Here is a 25,860-nt window from a genome sequence, read left to right on the forward strand (position 1 = left end):
GTGAGGTGACCAAAGACCCAAGCTTCATTATTTGATCTTTCTATTCATCTTTGAAAAAGCAGGGAAGGTACTGCTAATGTCATTTGGCAGATCAGAAAGTTAGGGTCCAGAAAGGCTATGCATATAGTGAAGTCTATATTATATCAACAGTATAACACTTAGAGCAGCTAGGCACTTCAGTAAGCACTATATATCAAGTGCTTATTGAATCTCCACAATAGGCATAGACTGTGCTATTATTATCTCTACTATTTAGATGGGAAAACTCACCTGGTACAGAATAGATATGTTTCATGAGTTACAGAGAGATTAAGTATCCTCTCAGGTTACCCAGCTTGTAAATGGCTGAGTGATGGTATGAATACAGATAGCCTGACTCTAGAGCCTATATGCATAACTAACTCTCTTAACATATCTCGATACAGTGTGGCTACTGATGCCTATAACATAAAATTTAAATTCTTGGGAAAGCTAAATTCTCCTTAGAATTGGCTATAATTTTGAGGTGATGGGAATGGAACCTAGAGCTTTGTATAGATTATAGGTGGATATTTGGTCACCCAGCAACATGCCATCCATCCATCCATGCATCCATCCATGCATCATCCATCCATCTTCATATTTAGAAAGGGTCTTTTTACATTGCCCTGGCTGTCCTGGAACTCACTATTTGGACCAGTCTGGCCTCTAACTTACAGAGATCCTTTTGCCTCTGTCTCCCCAGTGCTGGGATCAAGGGTGTGTCTTACAACACCTGGCTGAGTTGCATTTTTGTGGCAGGTTTGTTTTGATTACTCATCATATTTATATTTGGCCTATGGTTGACAGTCCTGGAAGTCTTGTCAATATTTAGGTTATTCCTTTTTTTGTTTGTTTGTTTCTTCAAAGTTTATTTCATGGCAGAACTTTATTGTTTTTCCTGCACTTTCCCACAATTTCAAATTTACTGATTGCATCCCCTTTACGCTTCTTGTTTTGGATGTTTTCTGAAGGTGATACTTCTAAAAGCTTGGTCATGTTAGTGTCATGCTTTTAGTTTTGACTAGCACACTAGATGGTCCTTAGGAGCTCCCATCAGGCACTGGGGCTCACATGGAGGCACATAATTCTTGGTTATTTTTGAGGTTATGTTTGATGAATGGGTTCAGATGGTATCATCTAGATTCACCAGCTTTTTGGCTAATGGTTTGTTACTGTGTTTGAATATTGACAGTTGCTCTACATGGAGTATCAAAAGTAGTTTTCATCTTTAAATATGCAGGCTTATGTATATGCTTATACTTTATGCACTTATGAGTTTGTATGTATGTATACAATATGAGTATGAATCATAATTCTTAGAAAAGTAGTGGATATTATCAACAAGATTGGTATTAATTAAAAATGGGCATAGAGTTTGTTTGGGATGATAAAATAGTGCTGGTGGCTTCTAACATTTGAATATACTAATGCCATTGAATTGTGTACTTAAAAATGGTAAATTTAGGGGGCTGGAGAGGCTCAGTGGTTAAGAGCACTGGCTGCTCTTCCAGATGACCCAGGTTCAATTCTCAGCACTTCCATGGTGGCTCACAACTGTCAATAACTATAGTTCCAGGGGGTCCAACACCCTCACACAGACATGAATGCAAACAAAACACCAGTGCACAGAAAATAAAATTAGAAAAAATAAAATAGATAAATTTAATATAATGTGTTAGATTACCAAAACAAAAACAAATTAATTAGAAATAGATTGTAACATTGGGTTAAAAAAATTCCAGTAGCCCATAATGGATGATTACTACTTTTCAGATGAGTCAAATTGAGACCGAGAGGTAAAGGTTTTTATTTTCTTGTGTTATTTTTGGTTTTGTTAACCAAAGGATATCACCTAGGAAAATTTAAAACAAGATGTCAGAATTAGAAAACAAGACAAGAACATCCTGTAATTTGCGAGTAATAATTGATTCAGGTAAGAATTGTCTAGAGATACAAAAACCTGTTGGTGAATGATTGTTAGAATTCTCATCTTCTCAAAGTGCTTTTGGGTAAATAAGTGACTTACTCCTTACAAGAGGAGCAGGGGACCTTTCCAACGGGCAATTATATTTCAACCAAGTCGTCGGACCTATATGGGGAAACTACGTTTGTACATACTGAAGTGGTGCAGTGGGAAGTATCCAAGAAGATTTCTGTTGAGTTCTTGCCAAAATTCTTTAATCTCAATCTAATAGAAAGTGGGCCTGACTTTAAAAACGGATTATGAGTAAAAAAGGCTGAAAAAAAGAGACTCCCAAAGAGCCAGGACCAAATGCAGTGTTTGGTCTTGGTTACAAAATAAATAAATGAAAGAAACAGTTGCCTTACTTGGAACAACTGTGTTGGAGTATATTCATTTGCTAGGGTTTCCATAACAATGTGCCAAAGATTGGGCAGCTTAAATGGCTGGAATTAATTTTCACAATTCTGGAGAGCTAACAGTCTGATATCAAGATCTAGGCAAGGTCGACTTTGCCTATGGCATCTCTCTTGATTTAGTGGGATGTTTTCTTGTATCTTTGTGTGGTACCGTCTGAGGTTATATCCTCATTTCTAGTCTGTCCTCCCTCCCTTCTTCCCATTCTCTTATTGTTGGGGTTTACTAAAAGGTCTTAAATGAATGTTTAAGCATGGGTATTGTCAAGGAGCAAGTGTGTGTGTGTGTGTGTGTGTGAGAGAGAGAGAGAGAGAGAGAGAGAGAGAGAAGAGCAGAGCATAATTTCCAGGTTCAAGGACATCTTTATCGTATCAACTTAATAACCTCATTACAGACCTTTCTTCATTTACAGTGGTCATATTCTGAGGTGCTGGGATTAGAATTTAGGGAGACACAGTTTAGCTTAGCACAGAAAATAACTCATGTTCAAGCTGCCTCCAGTGAGGTAATGTTGAGGTTCCAAGGACTTTAATCTTAGAAATCCTTGCTGTTTTGTTTCTTGCTACATTTTAAGCTCTTGTGATCAGGGACCTTCTTTAGACTTGATATCCCTCAGAGTGTCTATCATGTGACATTTTGACACATTGTTCATTGATTTACTCATTAGTTTGACACACTAACCCATGGCAAGGTGAGTGGAGGAAGATTTTCTGCTGTAGATTTATGGTTTGTTGGCAACTTCTTCACTTTTTAATAGAACATCTATCTAGTCCCCTCCATCTCCTAACAAAATAAAGAATTGTTTGGAAATACTTGAAATGTGTATGAATGATCTCGAAGAGAAAGCAGGATGGAGAGTTGTGAGAGCCAAAGTTACATTTTAAGTTGTAATTACTGTGCTTAAGAGATCTATGAAACAAAAATACCTCTGATCTGTAAGCCCCTTGCCCAAGGACAGATAGTTCCTGAAATGCTGGAGGCTTGTTTATGTGAGATAACAAGCCACGTGGTTTTCACCCATCTGCACGGGATGTGCTCGATCACATGTGAGCGGGAGGGTCACTGGCAAGAAATATGTCAGGATGTATGCTTGCCCCTGATTGGATGTAGGCTGGAGATAAATATGTCAGGATGTATGCTTGCCCCTGAATGGACCTGATGGAAAATGCAATGAATTACGGGTTTTTCTTCTTAAGCCCTTGCAAAACCTGATTGTGGGCCGTTTTCCAGGAACTTGGATATGGGCCTGGCCAGAGCCCATCCACCTGGCCAGTATTTATTTAATGGTTGCTTCAAATTTGGCTTTAAACTGTGGTAGTGGTCTTACTCTTGACCAGTGGGATTGACAAGTGAGCTGCTAAGCATACCTTTGGGCTGTCTGAAGGTAGATGAACACAGAAAGGCTTCTTCCAAAGGTGAAGCCTTGACTATCACTCCCTTTTGATTATGAAAGTTCAGTTGCACTGTCGGGAACAATTGCCAGCAAGTCCAAACAGCACTGCAGCTGGTTGCAGGTATGCTGGATCATCAGGTAGTTGAGGACTGGCGCTATTGTCACTGGAGGTTTTGGGGAGCGCTACTTAAGGTGTTAATGTGTTACTCAGAAAACTGGGGTTCCTCTTGGGTTTTAGTCTTGTTAGTAATTTAAGAATTGACTGGAGGACAATTATTATTAGAGTTTAAAGAAAAACCCCAGAGCAAGCAAGCTGTAAAAATCTCAGCAGCGCTCGGCTGAAGAGGATGGAAACCATGCCTTCGGAGTTGGGCGTGGAGCGCAACTATAGAGGCCCAAGAAAAACATCCATGGGGCAGAAGTGGGGTGTAGTAGGGAGGGAGCGACAGGCAGAGGGTGAGAAAGCCCAGAATGTTCGGAAAGCATGCCCAGGCCATGGCCAGTATCTGAAAGAAAAAGAGATAAGAATAAGGGAAAGTTACGCTGGTGTGAATATTTCAGAAAAGCTGGCAGGCATAATCCAGCTGAATGGCTCTCTAAGTGGCTGCTGTGCAAGTGGGTTTTTTTGTAAGGAAAAAAATACATGCTCTCATCAAAGGGATATTTTTTCCTTCCGCATCTTTAGCATGGCTTAAAGTGAATCAGCCTTCCTCAGGGTGGTTTTTTTTTTTTTTTTTTTTTTCCTGGTGATTGGGCCTAGTTGGACTAACTCTTTTGTTTTGGCTAGTTTAGAGTGTTAGTGTCCTCTCAATGGCAGAGAGAGATTGCAGTCTTTTGAGCAGGAAGGCACACCTTTCTCTAGTGGTCCTCTGCAGCACCCGGATCTGGGTTCCTGTGACATTCTCTACTCTGAAGTGGAGAGATGGGCTGAAATCAGGAGTTAGATGTAAGCCATTTCCATCATGAAAATCCAGACATCTGGTTCCAAAGCTGTTCACCAGGACGGATTAATGTCTGCTTTTGTGTTTCAGTCACACCCTCATGCATAGCTGTCAAGTCCAAAGCCCCTCATCTCCCTCAAATGACAGTGCTGGTGACATTGTCCTAAACTGAAGGACTTTGCCTGGGTAAATAAGCCTAAAGGTTTCTGTTTGCAAGAAAAGCACATCTCTAAGGCAGTATCTGTTCACCAGGAACATCTCTTAAACCTCCAGGAACCTCCTTTAACTTTTCCCCAGGTGGCAATTGACTGGCCAAGGCACCCAGTTCCAGCTCAATCTGGCTAGCCTCCATAAGCTTGGGTCCCCATTCTGCTGATTGTCGTATAAAAAACCTGCTCTTCTCTGTGACCGGTCTCCCCAAGAGATGAGCTTGGCAGTTTGATCCCCAATAAATATTTCTTTCTGCTACTGACTGGTTTAGTTCCATAGTTTCTCTGTACCATCACTCACTTATATCCTTCAGGCAAGAATGGCCATTTAGGAGTTGAGAAACCAGAGCTTAGTTCCAGTGTTCTTGGCTGAAGAATCTGATATTCTTGGGACTGCTGCTTTTGGGGGACCCTTCCCTAAGCCATCTGTACAGTTTCTCCCTTTCTCTCTCTCTCTCTCTCTCTCTCTCCCTCCCTCCCCCCCTCTCTCTCTTCTCTTTTCTTTTCTTTTGGTTTTCGAGATGAGGTTTATCTGTGTAGCCTTGGCTGTTCTAGAACTCACTCTGTAGACCAGGCTGACCTTGAACTCACAGAGATCTGCCTGCTTCTGCCACCCGAGTGTTGGCATTAAAGGCGTGTGCCATGACTTCCCAGCTATTTCTTTCTTTCCTTCTTTTGTTCTTTCTTTTAATCTCTTGTTCTCATTCAGTTTTTAAAATTTTAATTAAATTAATTAATCAATTTGTGTACATGCTTGTGGAGGCCAGAAGTTAATGCTTCCGAGGTTCCTCTCAAAAAAGACACATGGTCTTCATTGAACCTGGGCTTACCTAGTAGGTCAGGCTGGTGGGTCAGCAAACAGTGGGATCGGTCCATGTCTGCCTGCCCCTCCCCCCAAATGCTGGAGTTGCATACACATGTGTCCACACTTGGCATTTTATGTGGGTGCTGGAGATGGGAACTCAGATTCTCAAGCTTGCCTGGCAAACACTTTTTTTTTTTTTTTTATTGGCTGAGTCCTTCATCCCCAGACCCTTCAGATCTCTTCTTTGACTATTGTGCTTATCAACAAGAAATGCATGTACTTCTTAGCATCCATACTCTTGTTTTCTTCCCATTGATGTGGGCTTTGAGTTGGGGAGTTCCACCTTCTTCTGCTTGTCTCCCATCTCTGTTCCTCCAAGCTCAGCCTCAGGTCCTCTGCTCAGCGTGGCTCATGGAGATTTTTGGTTTCATTAGCAGCCCGAAGAGTCTGGTGGTGGCCTTTAGCCTGGTTTTCTACTGGGTCATTTGCCTTTTCACATTGATTTGTTCCAAGAGGACAGTTACATGAAGACCTTGCCCCCTTGTCCTGTTGGCATCTTGTTTCTCTCTTCTCAGCTGCTTGATGTTTAACTGACTCACATTCGTTCTCTGTTGATCAGTTTCTTCTGGTATGACCTCTCATGTGTGCCGTATTTAAAAACCAGTCTTCGTGCTTAATATCACAGACGAGATGATCACCTGTGTATTCTTCTAGTGCTTTTTCGATTTCTTTCTCTTGTTTAATTGTGAGCGTTCACTAGTCATCACAGGCGCCACATGATCAACAGTGTGACCTGCTGCCACTGGCACCAAATCTGGTTCCGAGGAAGCTGTGCAGTCTCCCTGAGCTCTGCTATCTTGTGCTGATTCATTCCGCTGGGCTGTTCTGCTGCAGAACCAAGAACCGCGAGAACTGGCCTGGGCTATGCGTTTTCATGCAATCTTTATTTTCTTTCTCCCTTTTAACAGACAAGAAAAAAAATCCCTGAGTTCATGTTGCTTCTTAGTCAAAGAGTCAGTTTAAACATACCATTGCAGAGGCCCTAGGGAAAGTCCAGGTAACACCAAATGAGAATCTGGTTGGAAAGTTTCTTGGAGGAAGAGACACTATACTCCAATTTTGAAAGAAAACAGCCTTGCTTAGAATCCTCCTTAAGTCAGGCAGTGGTGGTGCACACTTTTAATCCCAGCACTTAGGAGGCAGAGCCAGGCTCTGTGAGTTCGAGGCCAGCCTGGTCTGCAGATCGAGTTCTAGGACAGGCACCAAAACTACACAGAGAGAACCCTGTCTCAAAAAACAAAACAAGGGTTGGGGATTTAGCTCAGTGGTAGAGTGCTTGCCTAGCAAGCGCAAGGCCCTGGGTTCGGTCCATAGCTCCAGGAAAAAAAAAAGAAAAAGAAAAAAAAGAAAAAAACAAAACAAACAAACAAAAAATCCTCCTGATGGATATTTCCCATAATATGCAAAGGTGAAATTGTATCATGAGCCCTTAATCCCCCTATCTAGCCAGCAATACTTATCAGTTTATAGTCACTAGTTTATCCTTTCATCCTTCATTCTTAAATGTGAACCTCAGACCTCACGGTATCATCTCTAAGGACTTTATTTTAGTATGTTTACAAATGGAAGTTTTTCTACCCTTTTTATCTTTTTCTTTTTTTTTCCCTCGAGACAGGGTGTCTCTGTGTAGTTTGGTGCCTGTCCTGGATCACACTCTGTAGACCAGGCTGGCCTCGAACTCACAGAGATCCACCTGGCTCTGCCTCCCGAGTGCTGGGATTAAAGGAGTGCGCCACCCCCCCCCCCAGCCCTCCCCTCCTTCTTTTGCTTCTCTTTTCTTTTTGAGACAGGTACTCACTATGTAGCCCTGGCTGGCCTGGGACGCACTATCTAGACCAGGCTGACTTTGAACTCATAGAGATGCACCTGGCTCTGCCTCCTGAGTGCTGGGATAAAAGCCATGCCACCAAGCCCTAAATAAAATATCCTAAAAGGAGAATCATGCCATTTTCACACCTGAAATTTTACAGTAATTCAGTATTTATAAGCAACCATTCTTGTGTATCTGTTACCGTTTCCCCTTTGTGCTTAGCAATTAAGGAATTGCTCTATAAATAAAGCTTTCTTTTGACCTGTGTGCTCCTTTCTCCTCATCTCATGCTGGTTCTATTCATCTGAAAAGTAGGACAATATTTTGCTTCAAACCATGAACTTATGTTCCTATTAAGACTTGGCCATGTGCTGTATGACATCCCATCAAGTTACTCAACCTATCTGTCTTAGTTAGGTTTTATATTGTTATGACGAAATAGCATGACCAAGAAGCAAGTTAGGGAGGGAAGGGTTTATTTGGCTTATACATACCATTGTTCATAATGGAGGGAAGTCAGAACAGGAACTTAAACAGGGCAGGAACCTGGCGGCAGGACCTGAAGCAGAGGCCATGGAGGGGTGCTGCTTACTGGTTTGTTTCCCATGACTTGCTCAGCCTGCTCTCTTATTGAACCCAGGACCACCTACACTGGCTACACCCTTCCACATCAATCACTAGTTAAGAAAATGCCTTACAGCCTGATCTTATGGAGGCATTTTCTCAGTTTCTTCCTTTCAGATAACCCTAGCTGGTATCAAGTTGACATAAAAACTATTCAGTACATTGCCTATACTTCAATTTCCTCATCTACCAAAGTGGCATAATTTCACCTACTGGGGGGAGGCAGTTGGGAAGGTCCAATGTGTTTATGTTTGCAAAGCTTAGGACAGAGCCAGGGGCATTGTAAGCTTTGTGGGAGTATCAGCCATGACTTTGGAGTCCCATCAAAAGTCCCTGGGGTGTGCAAGGGGGTGGTGGAGTGCTAGGGCAGAAAGGTGCAGCCCAGGATGGGCTCTCAGCTGTGCAGAATCCTGTGTCTCTTTTATTCTGTCAGGATTTCGACTGCTTCATTTAGAGGAGGTTGGTGCCTGGCAGAAGTTTGAACAGATGTGTCACTTAGCGGAAGCAGCTTCTCTGTTGTCCCTTTGCCTCTGACTTTCTCTCCCTCTGCACTTCCTGAGTTAGCTGTTCTCTCTCAGGAAACCATTCTAAGTTTTCAGAATGTTGTCTGGGCTCTAGGAACTCGTGATAGCTTAAGTAGGGCCTTCCAGTACTTTATAAATATGTCAGGCGCTTTTACATTTCTTTGTTCCCCAACAGGAATATGCTTCCCTGTCTTCAGGACAGTGCAATCAGGTTTTATTCATTTAAGGAGCAGTAGTAATTTGACACTTGCTAATATGTAACAAATTATATTGGGAGGGATAATTACAATTGCAGCTGGTTCCTAATTATACTGTAATCTCTATGCTTTAAAAAATTGAGACGAAGTTCAGCATATAATACCAGAGAGTAATATTCTTTATCAGGCTGGCCGTGATTCTAAGTGACAAAGACATGAATTTGATGCCCAGTGTGGTCCAGTGGTAGTATTCTTCAGAGGGCTTCAGACTCTCCTCCCATGTCCCTCGAGTGTTAAAATGAATATCCAACATGCCCTGATTCTGGGGTCCTTTCTGACTTTGTAATATATATAGCCACATAGTTAAAAGTCTGAAATATCTCTGTTTCTTTCTCTGGAAATTAGAGGAGTTAATGGCTTTTTCACCTTCAGTGGTGTTTACATGATATTTACTTTGAAAAATTGAGCACTAGGCCTTGCGTGGAGTTAAAGGTCCAATAAAAGCTACCAGGACATTGCTCTGGCCCAAACTAAACGATCCAGTCCCAAGACTTTACTTCTGCCTCTGGTATACTGTGTGAACTGTGTGATGATGTGTTATCATCATACCATATGTACCAGTCACTCGCTGCCAAGTCTGCCATTTTCCCTGGGAGAGGGTCTTATTTTAGTTAGAGTTTTCCTGCCTGGCCCAGTCAGGACAAATCTCTTACCTGCCAGTCCCACAATCGCTCAGACCCAACCAAGAAAGCACACAAAAACTTATATTGTTTACAAACTGTATGGCCGTGGCAGGCTGCTTGTTATCTGCTTCTTCTATCTTAAATTAACCCATTTCTGTTAGTCTATACTTTGCCACATGGCTCGTGGCTTACCAGTGTCTTTACATGTTGCTTCTCATGGCGGCGGCTGGCAGTGTCTCCCCCCAACCTTCTACTTCCCAGAATTCTCTTCTCTCTTGTCCCGCCTATACTTCCTGCCTGGCCACTGGCCAATCAGAACTTTATTTACACAGAGCGATATCCACAACACTTTCCCTTTTCTTTTTTTTTTTTTTTTAAGGAAGATTTTAACTTTTACATAGTAAAATTACATATAACAAAACAATTATCAAGCAAAAATTATAGTTACATTATTAAAGAAGATATCTTATCTTATATTGGTGAGTCTAAGGTTTTATATCTAATTTATCTTGTATCATAACTGAGCAAAATTATAACTATCTAGTCTTCAACCACATCAAAGACCTCAGAAGGATATAATATTACCTGAGGACTGGGAGAAGGATGCAAGCAACTTTCGGGAGTCTTGCAGGGTAGACAGAGATAGCTGGCAGCCTGGACAGTCACCTAATGTTCCTTTGTAAAGTTGGGGCATTTGTCTTTAGCCCACAGGGCTAGAGTCTCTCGGTCACTTCTCTCAGTGTCCTGTAGAATGTCTGGCAGTTTCCTCTGCGAAGCAGGAACCTGAAGGACCATTTTGTCAAGCAAAGTTCAGTGGTCACCTTTCTATAGGTCCTGCATGTCCAGTTGATCGAGCAGTCCAGGCAAGAACAGTTTCTTGCCCAAATGGCTATTTTTGCCAAGGTGAAGATAAACTCCATATGAAGTGTCTTCAATGCCCATCCTCCTCTCTGAAGTAAATTGGTGCTGCCAGGAGCAGACATGTCTCACTGTCCAGAAAGTCTAAATTTTAAAAATATTTTAAATGCCATATTCTGTAGGTCTTTGAAGTATTTGAAGATTACCTATCTATCTGAAATATCTCTATGTATACCTAGAAGACTTAACTAACATGGCTATGAGTATGATTATCACAGATGATTATTAATCTATTTTTAATTATCCATTTCAATTTTAAATGAGCTATACAAACACAATACCTTAAACACGAGTAGAAATATATACATAGTATAACAAAATTAACTTTAAGTTTGTATTAATAGACTAAAATCTATACCAATGTAAAACATTTTAAACAAGTTGTTGCTCTTTAGAAGTAAGTTCCTTCCTTAATCTACCCTTTCATCCTATTATATCTATATCATATCCCCTTTTCTTCTTTAGAAAGAGATTGCGTTTATAATCAATCTACTTTAAAGAAAAATATTGGTTTTTCTCTGTCCCACACCAGAGGGCTTTTCTGATTCGGGACACAAGAATCTCTTAACCTTTTCTTTTAGCAATATGTCTGGGTTTAGAGAAGGAGTGAGCCAATTCCATCTCCAAAGCCAGCTTGATAATTTTGGGAATGTGGGCGTAGTTTTTCTTACTACTTCCTGCTGGAAGGGGGCGCTGTATCTTATGGGGACATAAAGAAAATTTTAGGATTATGGAGTAGTCCATTAGGGTGAACCTCTGAGCCAGTTGCCTTGAAACCACTCTGGATGTCGGATCATCTGGGCCATGGTGTCATTGGAGATCTTTCAGGTGGTCTTGGCTGATCAAACCTGATGTATCTTAATCTGGAACAAATCCACAGCCTCTGGCTTTCTGTGGAAACAAAAGCAGAGACTCCTTTCCAAAGCAACATATCCTTATATCCAAATTTCAAAGTCAAGGTACCTTTAAAATTTACATTTTTGTTTAACTCAACAGCTTTTATGATCAAATCTTTTTCTGTGGTTAAAAATCCCAAAGACAACATAAACCAGATTCTCTGTATAATATCCATCTTTGTAAGACTGAAACACCACTGTGGCTGCTGGCTCCGCCCACCTCAGCTTCCAAACAGGGTGGTGGTACAGTTTACCACCAGCTCTGGGTCTGGAGCCATGTGTACCATCAACTATCAGAAGCAGTTCTATCAGAGCAGTGCATAGCCCAGAAATCTTTTTTTTTTTTTTTTTTTTTTTTTTAATCTAGCAAAGGCTAAATCCACCATGCAGCAGAGTAAAGTGCAGCTTGTAGACTCCTCATTCCCGCCACACTGAAGGTCAGACTCACACGCCAGGAACCCGCCATAGTAGCTCAAACCAGCAGGCTGCCGCTAACTTGAGAGAGACAACTAGGAAGCTGTTTTTAGCTCCGTTTTAGAATCTTTTTTTCCTCAGGTTTTAGGTGGAAATTCTTGCCAACACGTTGGGTGCCATTTGTAGTTGGAGTTTTCCTGCCTGGCCCAGTCAGGACAAATCTCTCTTACCTGCCAGTCCCACAATCGCTCAGACCCAACCAAGAAAGCACACAAAAACTTATATTGTTTACAAACTGTATGGCCATGGCAGGCTGCTTGTTATCTGCTTCTTCTATCTTAAATTAACCCATTTCTGTTAGTCTATACTTTGCCACATGGCGTGTGGCTTACCAGTGTCTTTACATGTTGCTTCTCATGGTGGCGGCTGGCAGTGTCTCCCCCCAACCTTCTACTTCCCAGAATTCTCTTCTCTCTTGTCCCGCCTATACTTCCTGCCTGGCCACTGGCCAATCAGAACTTTATTTACACAGAGCGATATCCACAACATCTTATCAGTGCCTGACTTTAGGCCTGGATTGTTCCAGCCCTCACAGGTGATGGTAGTATGTAAGTGATCAGGTGGACCATCACTAGTTACCATGTTCTTGACAGCTGGGGGTTGAGTAGATGCCCTTTACCCTTCCCCTCCTCCTGAGATTATTTGACAATGTCTGGAGAAATTGTTTTGGAAATTGTCCCAGTCTGATTGCTATTGGCATCTGGTGGGAAGAGGGTAAGAATGTTGTTAAAATCCTACCTAACAACAAAGAATGATCACTGGGTCCTACAACAAAGGTTGAGAAACCTGATGTGGGGCAACCCGACCACCTGGACTGTGATCCCAAGGAGCAGAAGGCGTGGACTTGGGACAGATCAGTGTGTATTTGAGCTGCAGTGTTCTCAGTAGTGAAAGACAAGACTGAGTGAATGGGATTGAGAACAGGACTGCTCCTAGGTGTGGTTGAGGAGAAGGTTTATTGTAGATAGGAAGGAGAGAACAGCCAGAGCATCTGGAAGAGTCCAGACTGAACACGAATAGACTCGGCCAGGAGAGGGGAGGGGTGAGAGCGGGAAGACTAGAGAAGACGGCGTTTCCGATGAAGAGAGGCGCTCCGGGAGTGACCAGGAGTGATGCTGAGGGAGCCCATGGCCAACATGGCTGTGTTCTATATAGGCCAGAAGCTAGAGGAAGGGAAGGGAAGCCCACCCCCTGGGTTTGGGTAGGGGACAGAGTGAGAAGTGCTAAGAGGGGCCATGGATACTTGTCCTGGGTTTCTTTGGGACCTGATAATAAGGTTGTAAGGAAAGGGGATTGCTCACGTATATGTCTAGTGACTTTACCCAATCAAGTTCATTTTGACCTTTCCAGCTACCCATCATCCTTTGCCCAGCTTTCCTGTGTTGGAGCAAATCCTCATAATAGCAGTCCTGGCTCTCCCAGCATCGGGGTCAGCTCAGCTTCCGCCCTCTCTTGCGACAAGGCCTGTAGCAGTGACCTAGGCTCTGCCGAGCACACACTCATGTACCAAGTGATTAGGAAGAAGGCAGCATGAGGGGACGGGATGGTGTGATGTTTTCACTTCAGTTTACTTAGGCAATGTATAATAGGCAGGCAGTGTGGCCTGTTTGGAGTGTGATACTGGATTCTTCCCAAGCCATTCTAGGCATTTGAGGGTATTGTTCGTAGCTCTTTGGTCTTGGCTGATTCTCCAGCTTTCCTCACGAGACAGCAGACATTCCCTATGGCATTTTATTTATTTATGACAAGCTCATTGTAACCCATGTTAGCCTTGAACTCACAGTGTAGCTGAAGGTGACCTTGAACTTCTGATCCTCGTCCCTCTTCCCAGTGCTAAAGTTAATACGAGTGAGCCACAATGCCCGGCTTGTGCAGTGCTGGGAGCAGACCCCAGGCTTGTGTGTATGACAGTCACACAGTCTACCGAAGGAACTGTGCTCCCAGCCCTCCAAAAGCATTTTATGTAAACTGTTTTTCTTTTTAGCATGTCGTCTTTTGTTATCTAGGTCTGAGTTCTGGGCATTGGGCCCTGTTACCTTCCATTTGTATTTGGGAGCAGAGGTGTCCTGAAGTCTTGTTATCAGCTTGTTTTGTTTGGTAGGAGCTGATACTAATCCTTGCCAGCATAACAGCTGAAGATTTTGAGGATGCACTTTCTTCATTCTAATTGGCTGTTAGACAGGCCTATGAAAGGGAGAAGGTAGGGTTTCTTATCTTTTGCTCACTTTCTAAGTGCAGATTTCAAACACTGATGTTAACTGACTGGCCTGAGGTCATTAGGCCTGGCTGGGTCTCCAGGTTTTCTCCCTAACTTCTGCTGTGGACTCCTGGCAATACTAGCAGCTCCTCGTCTCTATAAGGCAGGAACATGTAAATGGAAAGGTGTGTATTTTAGAAAATATTCATAGTGTCTCTTGTCTGTTTTTCCTCCAGGGAACATTTACTGGAATGCAAGTTTCAGCTTATTGACAATGGGAGAATTGAAAGTGTGTTTAAAGCCTTTTTGGCGTAACAGAACCCACAGCTGAAACACCAGCATCAAGTGCACTTACCTGTTACACTTGGCGTCTTAATACCAGATTTTTAATCTCGGTGGTCTAGAGTTAATGTTTGTCTGCCGCAACACAGTCACAAGTTACTGAGTTGTTCTGATGAACATCTGCAGCACTCTGAAGTGACCTGCCTGTTAATTACCCTGTGGGTGCTTTGGAAGTGAATTGTTGAGTGATAGGAACCTTTGAGAGTTGATTGCCCAGAAATGTTGTGGTTATGAGAATGCTTAACTCGGCATTTTGTCTGTATACCGATTTATACCTCAGTCACTTCTTGTATGATTACAGCTCTTCACTTATGAGAACCCAAGGAAACGTAATATAAGGCTCAAGTGAGTGATTCCGTAACTTCAGTAAGAAATGATTTTTGTAAATTTGATGAGACACCCTCTTTCTTCCCTCAAGGCAATGGTAACTGTGGTTTTAGGGAATTCCAAACTTTCTTTTGCAATAACTGATTGTATCAGTCAAGGTTGACTTGTGGGGAACAGAATCCTCTCTGGCTGGTTTCAGCAGAGGGAGATTTATTGCAGGCTATTAAATGGCTTATAGAATTTGTTGGGTAGGTGAAGAAACAGACTTGAGGTTAGGCTCTTAGGAATGACTTCCAGAGCCTCACAGCAGAGCAGGCCACCAAGGGAGCAGTGGCCTCCTATGCAGTCAGGTTGTCTCCTGCCAAGTGAGGGGTGTTTCGGAGGACATGCTGTGAACGATGTGGGAGGCCAGGACAGTGTCACAGGAAAACCAGTTACTTTGAACAGAAGTGTCTGCTAGCAGAAGCAGTAGGAGTGTGGTGGCCTGAGCCTCCAAGTCTTTCCCTTGCAAATCCCTCCACAGTTCTTCAATCGACAGTCCCTGGGCCATATAGCTGCAAAGGATTCTGAGAAATGTAATGTTTGCTATGTAGTCAGCAATACAGGAAGATGGAGAAAGAATGTGGGCTGCAGATGCTGAGTTTCTAGGCGATACTGAGAGCATGTTCCACTAGGGTTTAGGTCCTCTTACACTGGTTCTCTTGTTTCCTTTCTTGTTACCCCATGCTGGCTTTCACTCGTACACATGATAGCCTGCTTTTCATGAATTATCTTTTCTGGTTTTTACCTATCAAAGATAAACAATCATTTCAGGTAATCTTTTGGATAAGCAATCCTGTGATTGTTTAGACTTTCAGAGATTTCTCATGTTGGGGAAGTGAGTTGGGAGATACTGTTGAAGGAGCTGTACTGTGTGGGAGGTTGGTTCTGCCCATCCACCCATTGTTATTTTCTGGATAGTTTTAAAAATATGCTATTTTTGTTATAGTTTTTCTTTTCTCTCTTGTTTCTTTTTGAAATTTTTTTTTTTTTTTTTTTTTGAGACAGCGTTTCTCTGTGTGGTCTTGGCTGTCCTGAAACTCTCTCTCTCTGTAGACCAGGAACTCAACAGAGATCCACCTGCCTTTGCCTCCTGAGTGCTGGATTAAAGGCATGTGCTGCTGCCACTACCACCCAGCTTATAGTTTTAAAGATATTTTAGATTTATTATTTTTCTCATCGCTGTCTTTAAAGCAGCTTAAGAGAGGGAGGAATTACCTTATCTCAGGGTTCAAAGGAATCTAGCCTGTCGTGAGGAAGGTATGGTGTTGGGGGGGTGCTCTGGCGTTGAGGTGGGGGCTCATCAGGAATCAAACACCTGACAGGAAGAAGGCCCAGGCAATAAACTTCTGCTCTCCCTGACACTTCTTCCAACTAGAAACCCCTCACCCCCAAATAGCTCCACCACTAACTGGAACCAAGTCTCCAAACATGCAGCTTGTGGGAGAAATTTTGTATTCAAACAATAATATATGCATTCCTGAGATTCTGAATTCAGGGGCCTAAAAAGTTCTTTTGCTCTTGAATGCTCCTTTCATTTTTTTCTAAAGTATTTTAGTTATGTGTATGTGTGTGCATCTGCATATGGGTGTGTACATATGAGTGCACATGCCCAGGCTCAGTACTTCGAGAACCACTGATCTGAAGGGAGCCACCAGTATAGATCTGATGTCTCACTCACCAAGACTCTCAGTTATCAGTTGAGGAGCCCCTTAAGGTCTTTGCAGAGGCTGGGGATCTGAGGGCTCCCAGAGAGGTCCAACCAGGTCTCACATCTTCAGAGCCTCCTGAGAGGAGTGACCCAATTTTATCTCCCTCCTTTTTCTTCTTCTGCCTCCTAACACAGGATCTCCTCAAGGTGGTCTCAAGCAAACTTGCTCGGTGGTGAAGAGGGTCTTGAACTCCCCCTCATCTCCCGACTCTACCTTCCAAGGCTGTACTATACCCAGCTATGTTGTTTTTTTTAAATTTGTCCCTACTGCCATCTGTCACATCTACTAACTATTTTGAGAGCACAACTGTGTACCTCTGTAACTTGTGAAAGTAATGAGCCTGGTACTGTGGCTTGATTCCAGGGTAAGCAAGCTGACTTAAAAAAAATCCTCATATGCGTAGGAATCTTCCCCCTGCCATTGGCAACTCTGATGCCTGTTAGAATGAGGGAGTTTATTTGTTCTGAACGGCACTTTTCTGGTTCTTCCTGTTATATTTTTGTTCCCTGTATGAAAAAGTTAGTTCCTAAAGTTGTGTTATTATATTACTATTTTACTAGTTTGTGTATGTTTTATGAATGCTTATAGCCACATGGGTATAAGTAGTGTTTATCTTGTTAAAGTATATTGTATATTTTGTGACTCTCGAATTTTACCGTCTCAAAGCATGGACTTGAAATTCCCATTCTAAGTTAATCCTAGTAGAGACCTTTCCCAGCGTGTGGGAGCAATAGCCATGTAGCCCGTTGCATTTTGTCTCTTAAGTTTGGAATTGTTGTAATATGTGATCTGACTGAGTACAAAATTCTCTATTGTGCTGATTTAAATATCAAATGATCTTTCATAGTCACTTGCAAAGTACTCCTTTCTTAGATTTGGAAACGAATTACATCATTTATGTAAAACAGTATCATTTTTCTTGTAATGTTAGATTGTATTACACTTCAGTCTTTCAGTGCAGACGATAAAGAATAAGATAATGATAAGTAATGATGACATCAAGTAATTAAACGAATCGTACTTTACTTGTACATATTTACATTTACATGTTATTATGTAAGAGGCACACACCCAAATGTATGTATGTATATAGGTGAGCCATCTGGAAACTATCTTAAGTTTGACAAGTCTTCTGAAGCCCAAGAATAAGCTAGGTTTAAAACCTCCAGGCTTTTCGATTATAACTAAAGCATGCATACTGATCAGCTGTCCTGTGTTGACTTAAAAAGACAGCTCCATTTCTCTGGTTGACTTTCCCCAGCACATATCTTCTTGGCTATTGGATTTGTCACCAGGGAGACTCTGTCTATCTCAGTGCACCTTCAGGATATTGTAGGTCTCAGGTGGGACTTTATGTAGTCGTCAGTGGGATTGCTCCTGCTTTGCAGTGGATGACATGGGGTGTAAGTAGAAGCCAAAATGGAAATTCCAAATAGCCACCGAGTGTTTGCTGAGTGGGCAGTAGATGGGGTGAGTACACATGAGGTCAGGAGGCTGCTACTAAGTTTGAAGAAATGATCACCTGCTTCCATGGTTCTTTATGCTTAAGAATGATACAGATATCAATGGGTCTCAGTCTCAGGCAAATTCCTGCGTGAGATCGTTCACCACTTACCACACCTGCGGCTTTGAGTCTCTTTTCAAGAGTAGCTTTTTGTAGGATAGGAGAACAGAGGCGATAATTGACGTTTGGTTGGGGCTTTGGTGAGTCTCTTCAAGAACCCTGACTTCCCTTTTTCTCTCCTACTTCTCCCTTCTAAATTATGAAGTAGGTTACTCGTTATTTAGACACGTGATCATGGTAGAATAGAAATGCTTTTGAATAAGTGATGATAGATGGCATTTATTGAGTGCTTTAAACTCAGGGCCTTGTTGGTACTTGGCACTTTCCTTGCAATTATCCACCACTTCTCATGGATAGACGAGGAAATGAGACCGGAGAACCCAGGCCAGCCAGTGAGTTAAGAGAGCAGGCCTGCACTCTGTGGAGGGCCTGACACTACTGTCTTCTTTTTCATTGTTTGTAATGAGTCTTCCTCTGTCCTGCCAGCCGGCTCCCAAATAATGACATGGAGACTTATGAATTATAAAACCCAGCCTATAGCTTAGGCTTGTTCCTAACTAGTGCTTATAAGTTAAATTAACCCATTTCTATTAATCTATGTCCTGCTACATGGCTCATGGCTGTTATCTCTCCTCCTGCCTGTCCCGCTGCCTCTGTGTCTGGCTGGCGACTCTACCTTTCTTCTTCCTAGAGTCCTCTCTCTGCCTGGAAGTCCTGCCTATACCTCCCACCTAGCTATTGACAGTTCAGCTTTTTATTACACCAATCACAGCAACATCTTCACACAGTGTAGACATATCCTACAACTGCTGGTTGGTTTATCTGACAAAGGGTCATACTATGTAACCTGGCTTAGTCTCAAGCTCTAGATCCTTCTGCTGCAGTCTCTGAAGTGAAGTTGTGGGCTTACAGGTATATAACACCATGCAAGGACCTGGCCTTGCCAGGCAGACTGCATTTAGAGTGCTGATCTTCATCTTTGCGCTGTATATTTCCTGTAAGCTGGGTTACAGTGAAGCTGCTTGTAATGTGGAGGATAGGAGACTTGAGACTGAGAAAACACAAGCACACGGGGGTGGGGGTAGGGGGGGGGGTGGGGGGGGGGGATGGCTTTTCATCTGACTTAGGGGAAGGGAGTACACAACTTTTTCTGAACCTTGATTTCCCCGTTTGGAAAATGGGGACAATAATATGTTCTGACTTTCAGACCTTCTGTGAGGACCCAGCTGTGCTTTGTAAACTACGAGGTACATTTTTGGGGGCACGACTTCGAAGCATTGGCCCCTGGAGGGATTATTTTCTTTTTCGTTCTGCTGTGCCGAGACCCTGGATGGGTTACAATGTGAAGAGTGCTTTTTCTCTCAAACAGGTCCAGTTCTGACTAGGAGCATTGCATGATTTATGTTTGGGAATCAGAAAATTATGGTGCCATGGGGATTCAGGCCAGGGCGGTGCATTCTGGATAGCACTGCCTGGTATCGTTCATACAAAGTGCGTAGTATAGTGAACTAAGCAGACGTGCAAGCATGCATCCAGACAGAGCAAGCATAGTTCATTGTGTAGAAAATTTCTTTGCCTTTGAAAGGGAAAAATGCTAGAAACTTAGGCCAGCATTCTACGTACAGTCCCCCTTCTCATCATGCCTAGTAAATAGCCCACCGTGGGTGTGGGAGTTTTACCATGGGGGGAGGGAGAGGAATGACTCTGCTCTGGAAGTGGAGGTAGAGGGGTTTTGGTGATGCCTTCTCTAGGAGTGTTCATCCCAGTTCCACCTTTCCACTAACGGGGCCTCCTCTTCTAAAACCTGGAGGTCAGCAGCAGCATTAATCATGGCTGGGTTGGTTAGTGGTCAGCAGCATCATTAATCATGGCTGTGTTGGTTAGCGGTCTTATTTTCCCTCTGTTATTGAACAGCAAAGGACACCAGCTAATTCTGGGTGTAAGATACTGATAGTGTCAGGTATTCAGCTGGAGTGGAAAGAGTGTCAGTGTTAGCATGGTGACCATCCAGCTGCTTTTAGAGACTACCTCCCATTCCAGTGACTCGTTAGTAAATTTATTCCTGACAGTGTTGGGCCAAGGAGCTCTGGTAGTTCCATATGGAGAGACAGAAAAGCCATTGTCTAAAGACCTCAGAAGAGCCTTTGCAAGCACGCTGAAGGGATTTAGAACAATTTGCATAAATCTCCTCATGGATAGGGACATGGTTCCAGTGTTGGGGTGGTTCCAGGGGCCCCGCCTTGGTTGTATCATGGGGTGACACTCTGCTTGCTGAGAACTGCGTCTTATGACCACTGTTGCCAACAGGACTGGGTGATGGGACACTGAATAAGCCCACTGTTTGGTTCTGCATAAGGGTTCTTTTGTGTTGGCCTGGGGCAGTCATGTTCAAGTTTGTCTTGCTTTTTCCCAGTGATGTTTTTGGACTTTGTGGCCTGGAGAATTAAGCACAACACCTATTCTGAGCTAATCTGTCAAAGTTTACTGGTGGAAGGTAACCACGGTCCCTTGAGTTTCTAGAATGTGAAGAATAATAGTCACACCTTTAGAGACTTATGATTTATTAAGGCTGGGGAGAGGTGGAGAAGTTGCTTGGCTTGTCTAGGTCCATGGGTGTACGTGTTGTTCATGGAGGAGCTGTGGGAAGCAGTTCCCTTTGGGTCCTTAAAATGATTTACAAGTTCACTGACTTTTAAGAAATGTGCTCCTATGCAGTATTGGCAGACAGGTTGTACTTAATATTTAAATATTCCTATATGAGAAGGCATGATTTACCCTTGGGTGTGGTTTAGAAATGCCAGGTGTTCACTAATCTGTTTCAACATTTTCCCCCTTTTATACATTGAACACTAGATATTAAGGGCTTTCTGGTTTTTCATACAGAATGTTATCATTTTAGAAGCCACATGGAGTCCACATTAAAATCTGGGGACTAGTTTACACACTGGAGCAATTTGGTACTTTACATACAAAAATGAAATCTACTAATTTCTAACCCAAAGTTTATTTTCCCTCCTGCTAGCTTGATTTCTTAGCTTTGTTCTAATAATATAAACATTTTTATGTTTATTTATAGGTGGCTTTAACCAAGAGAGCAGATCCAGCTGAGCTTAGACCAATATTTTTGAAGGTCAGTATAAAGGAATCTATTTTGTTTCTTGTTTGGTTTGTGTTCTAGAACTTTAGACGATTATTTCAAACAGCTCTTTATTTCATTGTTGAAAACTTAAAGAACATTCCCCAAAGTATCTTAATGTAGGATTCATGAAAGGGATTCTTTATAATTCTATTTTAAAAAAAAATATGGAAACCATGTAGGTGAATTCTGGTGATGGGGATATGGTATATATTTTAATTTCTTTCATGTCATATAGTTCAACTGAAAAGTACTTGGAGGGTTGAGTCATGTGACTCATTACCTATTGAGGGCTGGATCTCTGAAGGTCTATAGCAGTGATCTTTTTCAGGTTCTGTGTCAGCATCCTGATAATTCTCCATTGTGCCACGAGGACTGTCCTCCCTCCCCAGGGTAGAAGCAGCCCATTGTTTTGTTTTGATCATTGCTATCATCATTGTATCGACACTGTTTAGTCGTAGACACTGGGGTGCCCCAAATACTCTACGAACTTAATTCTGTACTCCCTCCCACTGTGGTTCTGGACAATGAATGGTCAGTACACCAAAAGTCTTCCTTGAGTCTCAAATCTTTTTTTGTTGTTGTTGTTGCTCAACATAGTCAAAAAAGAAGATGTCTGTTTTGTAAAGACACTAAAAACAAAATATAAGGGCCTTCTCTAAACATTGAAAAGACAGCATATGCAAATCAAAGTGTGCCAAGTGTGTGGAGGGAACACCATATTTTTAGAGGTCCATTTTAGGTAATGGTTAGAGAATGGTTGGCATGTTGGTACTGGGCTTGCAACATATCTTGCTAAAACATTTCAGTTCACTTTGAAGGCTGTGTTTGGGGGAAAGTGCTAGCCAAGGTTTTATCTGGATGCAAAGAGGCATCAAAGTAAAAATCAGAAACTTGATGTGTACTGACTATGATAGAGAAATGTGTTGATTACGTGGGCCTCACTTTCTTTATGAAAAATGTGTTCATATATTTTTTTTTAAAGGAGGACTTGAATTGTGGCTTAGTCTAAGAATGCTTGCCTGCCATGCCTGAGGCCCCGGCTATACCCCTCAGTGCTGAGGAAGGGAAAGCAGTAAGGAACTTGAGCACAGACAGGATATTTGACGTTAAGAATTGTTATTTAGCTGGGTAATGGTGGTGCACGCCTTTAATACCAGTGCCCAGGAGGCAGAGGCAGGCGGATCTCTATGAGTTTGAGAACCTCGTCTACAAAGCAAGTTCTAGGACACCCAGTTCTATATAATAGAGACTCTGTCTCAAAAACCAACAGAAGTGCATCTTTTTGAGATAAGATTGAAGCATCTATAGATGACAGTGTTAGAGTAGAGATTGCTTTAAAATCTCATTTTTGGTGGGAGGCGGAGATGGGTGGTATTGTGAAAAAACTTGAAATTAGGAAATGGAATATTAGCCTGCATGCACTATTATTTCTCTACTTTGTATGTTTGAATACTTTCATAATGAAAATTAGGGAAAAAAATATTCAATAAATTAACTGTTATGCACTGCCAACCACCTGACATGCTTAGATTGACTCAGTAAATGCTTGAAATTAAATGATGCAAATACAGGGAGAATGGACTGAAGAGATAGCTCAGTGGTTAAGGATGGGAGCACTTCCAGCTCTTTCAGAGCACCCATGTTCAGTTCCCAGCACCCATATCAGGCAGCTCAAAACTGCCTATAACTAGTTCCAGGCCATCTGACACTCTCTGGAAATGGAGGGCACTTGCATGAATGTGGTGCACACAAACTCACATAGGCACACAGACATGTACATAAAGAATAATAATTAAAGCAAACAAAAAAGCAAATGCAGGAAACACAAAGATCCCCAAAGAAAAATTAAATGTAAACATTTTCAGAGGAATAAAGAAGGTTAAGTTTGTAAGGATGTTTGGTATTTATACACATCTTGTACACCCCCCCACACCAACACTTGCTCCCCCCCAACCCCTTTTAATTTGTTTCTAGCTGAGAAGGGCCAGTAGAGAATATTGTCAGGAAGAAAAAGGTCCCTGGTGATGGAATTTTTGATATTCATTTCATCCTTAAGGTAATGCTCAGGGACTGGAGCATTGGCTCCACTTGGCCCAAGGAAATCCCAAGGGAGGGTAGGAGCTCTGTGCAGGTCCCTGAACTGCCACCGGTGGGTGGTGTGTCTATGTAGATGGGCCTCAAAGCTGGGGTTAGAATCCTTGGCACTAGACAGGGCACTACGTGACTTATAAGTGAGGGTTTTTTATGGTTTAGAGTCTGAGATGATGCGGAGGAGGAGGTGGGTCCATGAAGAAAACCGAATCAGCAGTTTGAAGAAGGGATTGTGGATCTGGCACAGGGTCTTGGTGACCTCACCAGGCCCGGATAGTGTGGGACCAACACAAATCCACCTTGGCTCAGCATTCGGAGGAGCTCCTGTTTACTGTCTGGTGTAGATGATGGTTGCGGTAAAGGGATCAAAGGAGAAAGAGGCTGTGGGGGTGCTGGACCTGTAGGGATGAGCAGTCAGCATCCTGCAAGCTGTGTTGTTTTCCTCCTCATGAGTTTTTCTGACTTGATTTTCTCTCTAATAAGAGCTCTGTGGGAAATGTCTCAGCCGTCTCTCTGCTGAACTAGGCAGAAGGAAGGATTCTGCTATAGTAGGGAGGGATGGAAAGGCACTTCCTTTGAATACTAGGTGTCTGGCCTGTGGGGGAGTTGGAAGCCCTGGAAATGAGAGAGAGCCATGGAGCTGAGCAGGTGGGGAAAGAAAGCTGGCTCCAGAGGACTGAGGTGGACACCCTTCTGGCTTTTTACTGTATGTTTTTGAGAAGAGTGCAACTCAGTCTCATCCACCCACCCTGCTTTGAGGTTGTCTATTAGATGTTGGGCACCTGGTAAGGATACGTAAATCATGATTTCTATACTTAAATATTTCACTGTGTATAGATAAGAAAACAGCCAACATAGGATGGTTGGTAAGTATGACACAGCATTAATTTGTAGGGAGATTATGTGAGGCCAATTACATCTTTCTATAGAGGGTCATCAAAAGTGTACAAAGGGGGTTTGAGCTGGGCTTGAAAAAGAATAGGTGTTTATGAGATCTTAGAGAAGGGTATGAAATTTGTTCCAGACAAAGGCAGTAGCATGAACAACCATATTTTTATTGATCCAGTTTTGGGCAGTGGTTAGAGAATGGTTGGAATATTGATACTTGGTTTGTAACATGCTGGGGTAAAATATTCACTTTGCAGGCTGTTCTTGGGGAAAGTGGTAGCCAAGGTTATATATCTGCATGTGGAAGATGAACTCCAGACAGTTAATTTTGGGTTTAATCTCAATGTCGTGAAGATTTTCTACATAGCGTGTTTGCTGTAGCTTTGTGTTAATTTAAAGAGATTTGTGATTGAAATCAAGTGCTATGATGTTCTAAGTGGGGTGAACAAAAGATAAACACGCAAACGATGGTCTCATAGAGCTCAGATTTAGTGCAAGTTTACAGGCACAAGCAGGTAGAGAGACTGAGTAAGCAGACTCCAAGTGTTCCGTTGTGTGGAGTGGAGACACTGTGGGAGAACATGAGGAGGTGGAGAAGAGGACCATGTGGAGGCCTGGAGATGATCTGGGAGAAAACTTCTCCGGGTTGAACTTGTTTACCGTGCAATTCTTATTTATTTATTTATTTATTTATTTATTTATTTATTTATTTATTTATTCATTCATCCATTCATTCATTCATTCATTTATTTTTTTGTTGGTCAACTGTTTATTCTACTAGCAATGTTCAGAAATGTACAGACACAGGCGTCCGGGTGAGATCCCATATGGCGGCTACTACACATGCTTCTTGAGAACAAGGGGTGCCCTCACGTGGTCAGCTGCCTCCTTGCGCATGAGCGTCTCCACAATGGCCAGCGCAAACTCGAAGCTGGTCCCGGTCGGGCCCTCGGCTGTGAGGGTCAGGCTGTCCTTCTCCACACGGCTCTTTGTAGCTCTAGTGACTTCCATTCATCATCTTGTCCTTAGCCCCCGGGAGTGTTGTGACTTTGCTTCCAAAACTGATCTTGTGAGCCAGCAGAGCATTGGGACCCGCACAGATGGCAGCTATGAGGTCCTTCCTGCTCTCCTGTTCCTTTAGGACTTCCTTCACCACAGCTGACTCAGATAAGTTCTGTGTACCCAGATTGCCTCCTGGAAGAACCACCTCGTTGTATGGCCCCTGCTTTTTTGCATCTTCAAGACTGGCATCAGGAGAAATCATTACATCACAGCTACACTGCACGGGGTCTTTCCCAGCTAAGCCTGCAACGGTGACTTTAATCCCAGCTGGCCGCATGACATATATCCACGGGAATAACTGTCTCCATCTCTTCTGCTCCTTTGGCCAGGATGACCAGAGCTCTTTTGGAAGCCATTTCTAATTCTTTTTTTTTGGAGCTGAGTATTGAGCCCAGGGCCATGTGCTTGCTAGGCAAGTGCTCTACCACTGAGCTAAATCCCCACCCAACCCGCCATTTCTAATTCTTTTTTCTTTTGTTGCTTTTTGAGACAGGGTTTCTCTGTGTAGCTTTGCACCTTTCCTGGAACTCACTTTGTAGACCAGGCTGGCCTCGAACTCACAGAGAT

General features: G+C 42.7%; 1 protein-coding gene and 1 pseudogene across 2 annotated transcripts in view; one reads left to right on the forward strand and one right to left on the reverse strand.

Moving 5' to 3' along the window:
- Positions 1-25,860, forward strand: part of Slc25a13 (solute carrier family 25 member 13) — a 180,098-nt gene that overhangs the window by 8,252 nt on the left and 145,986 nt on the right. For both annotated transcript variants that reach the window (XM_036181810.1, XM_036181811.1), the window contains exon 2: positions 21,190-21,243. In XM_036181810.1, the coding sequence (XP_036037703.1) occupies positions 21,190-21,243 (54 nt within the window). The remainder of the gene's footprint in view (positions 1-21,189; positions 21,244-25,860) is intronic.
- On the reverse strand, positions 25,069-25,649 carry LOC118579451 (annotated as a pseudogene).

This window comes from Onychomys torridus, chromosome 3, assembly GCF_903995425.1.
Source record: "Onychomys torridus chromosome 3, mOncTor1.1, whole genome shotgun sequence".
Lineage (NCBI taxonomy): Eukaryota > Metazoa > Chordata > Mammalia > Rodentia > Cricetidae > Onychomys > Onychomys torridus.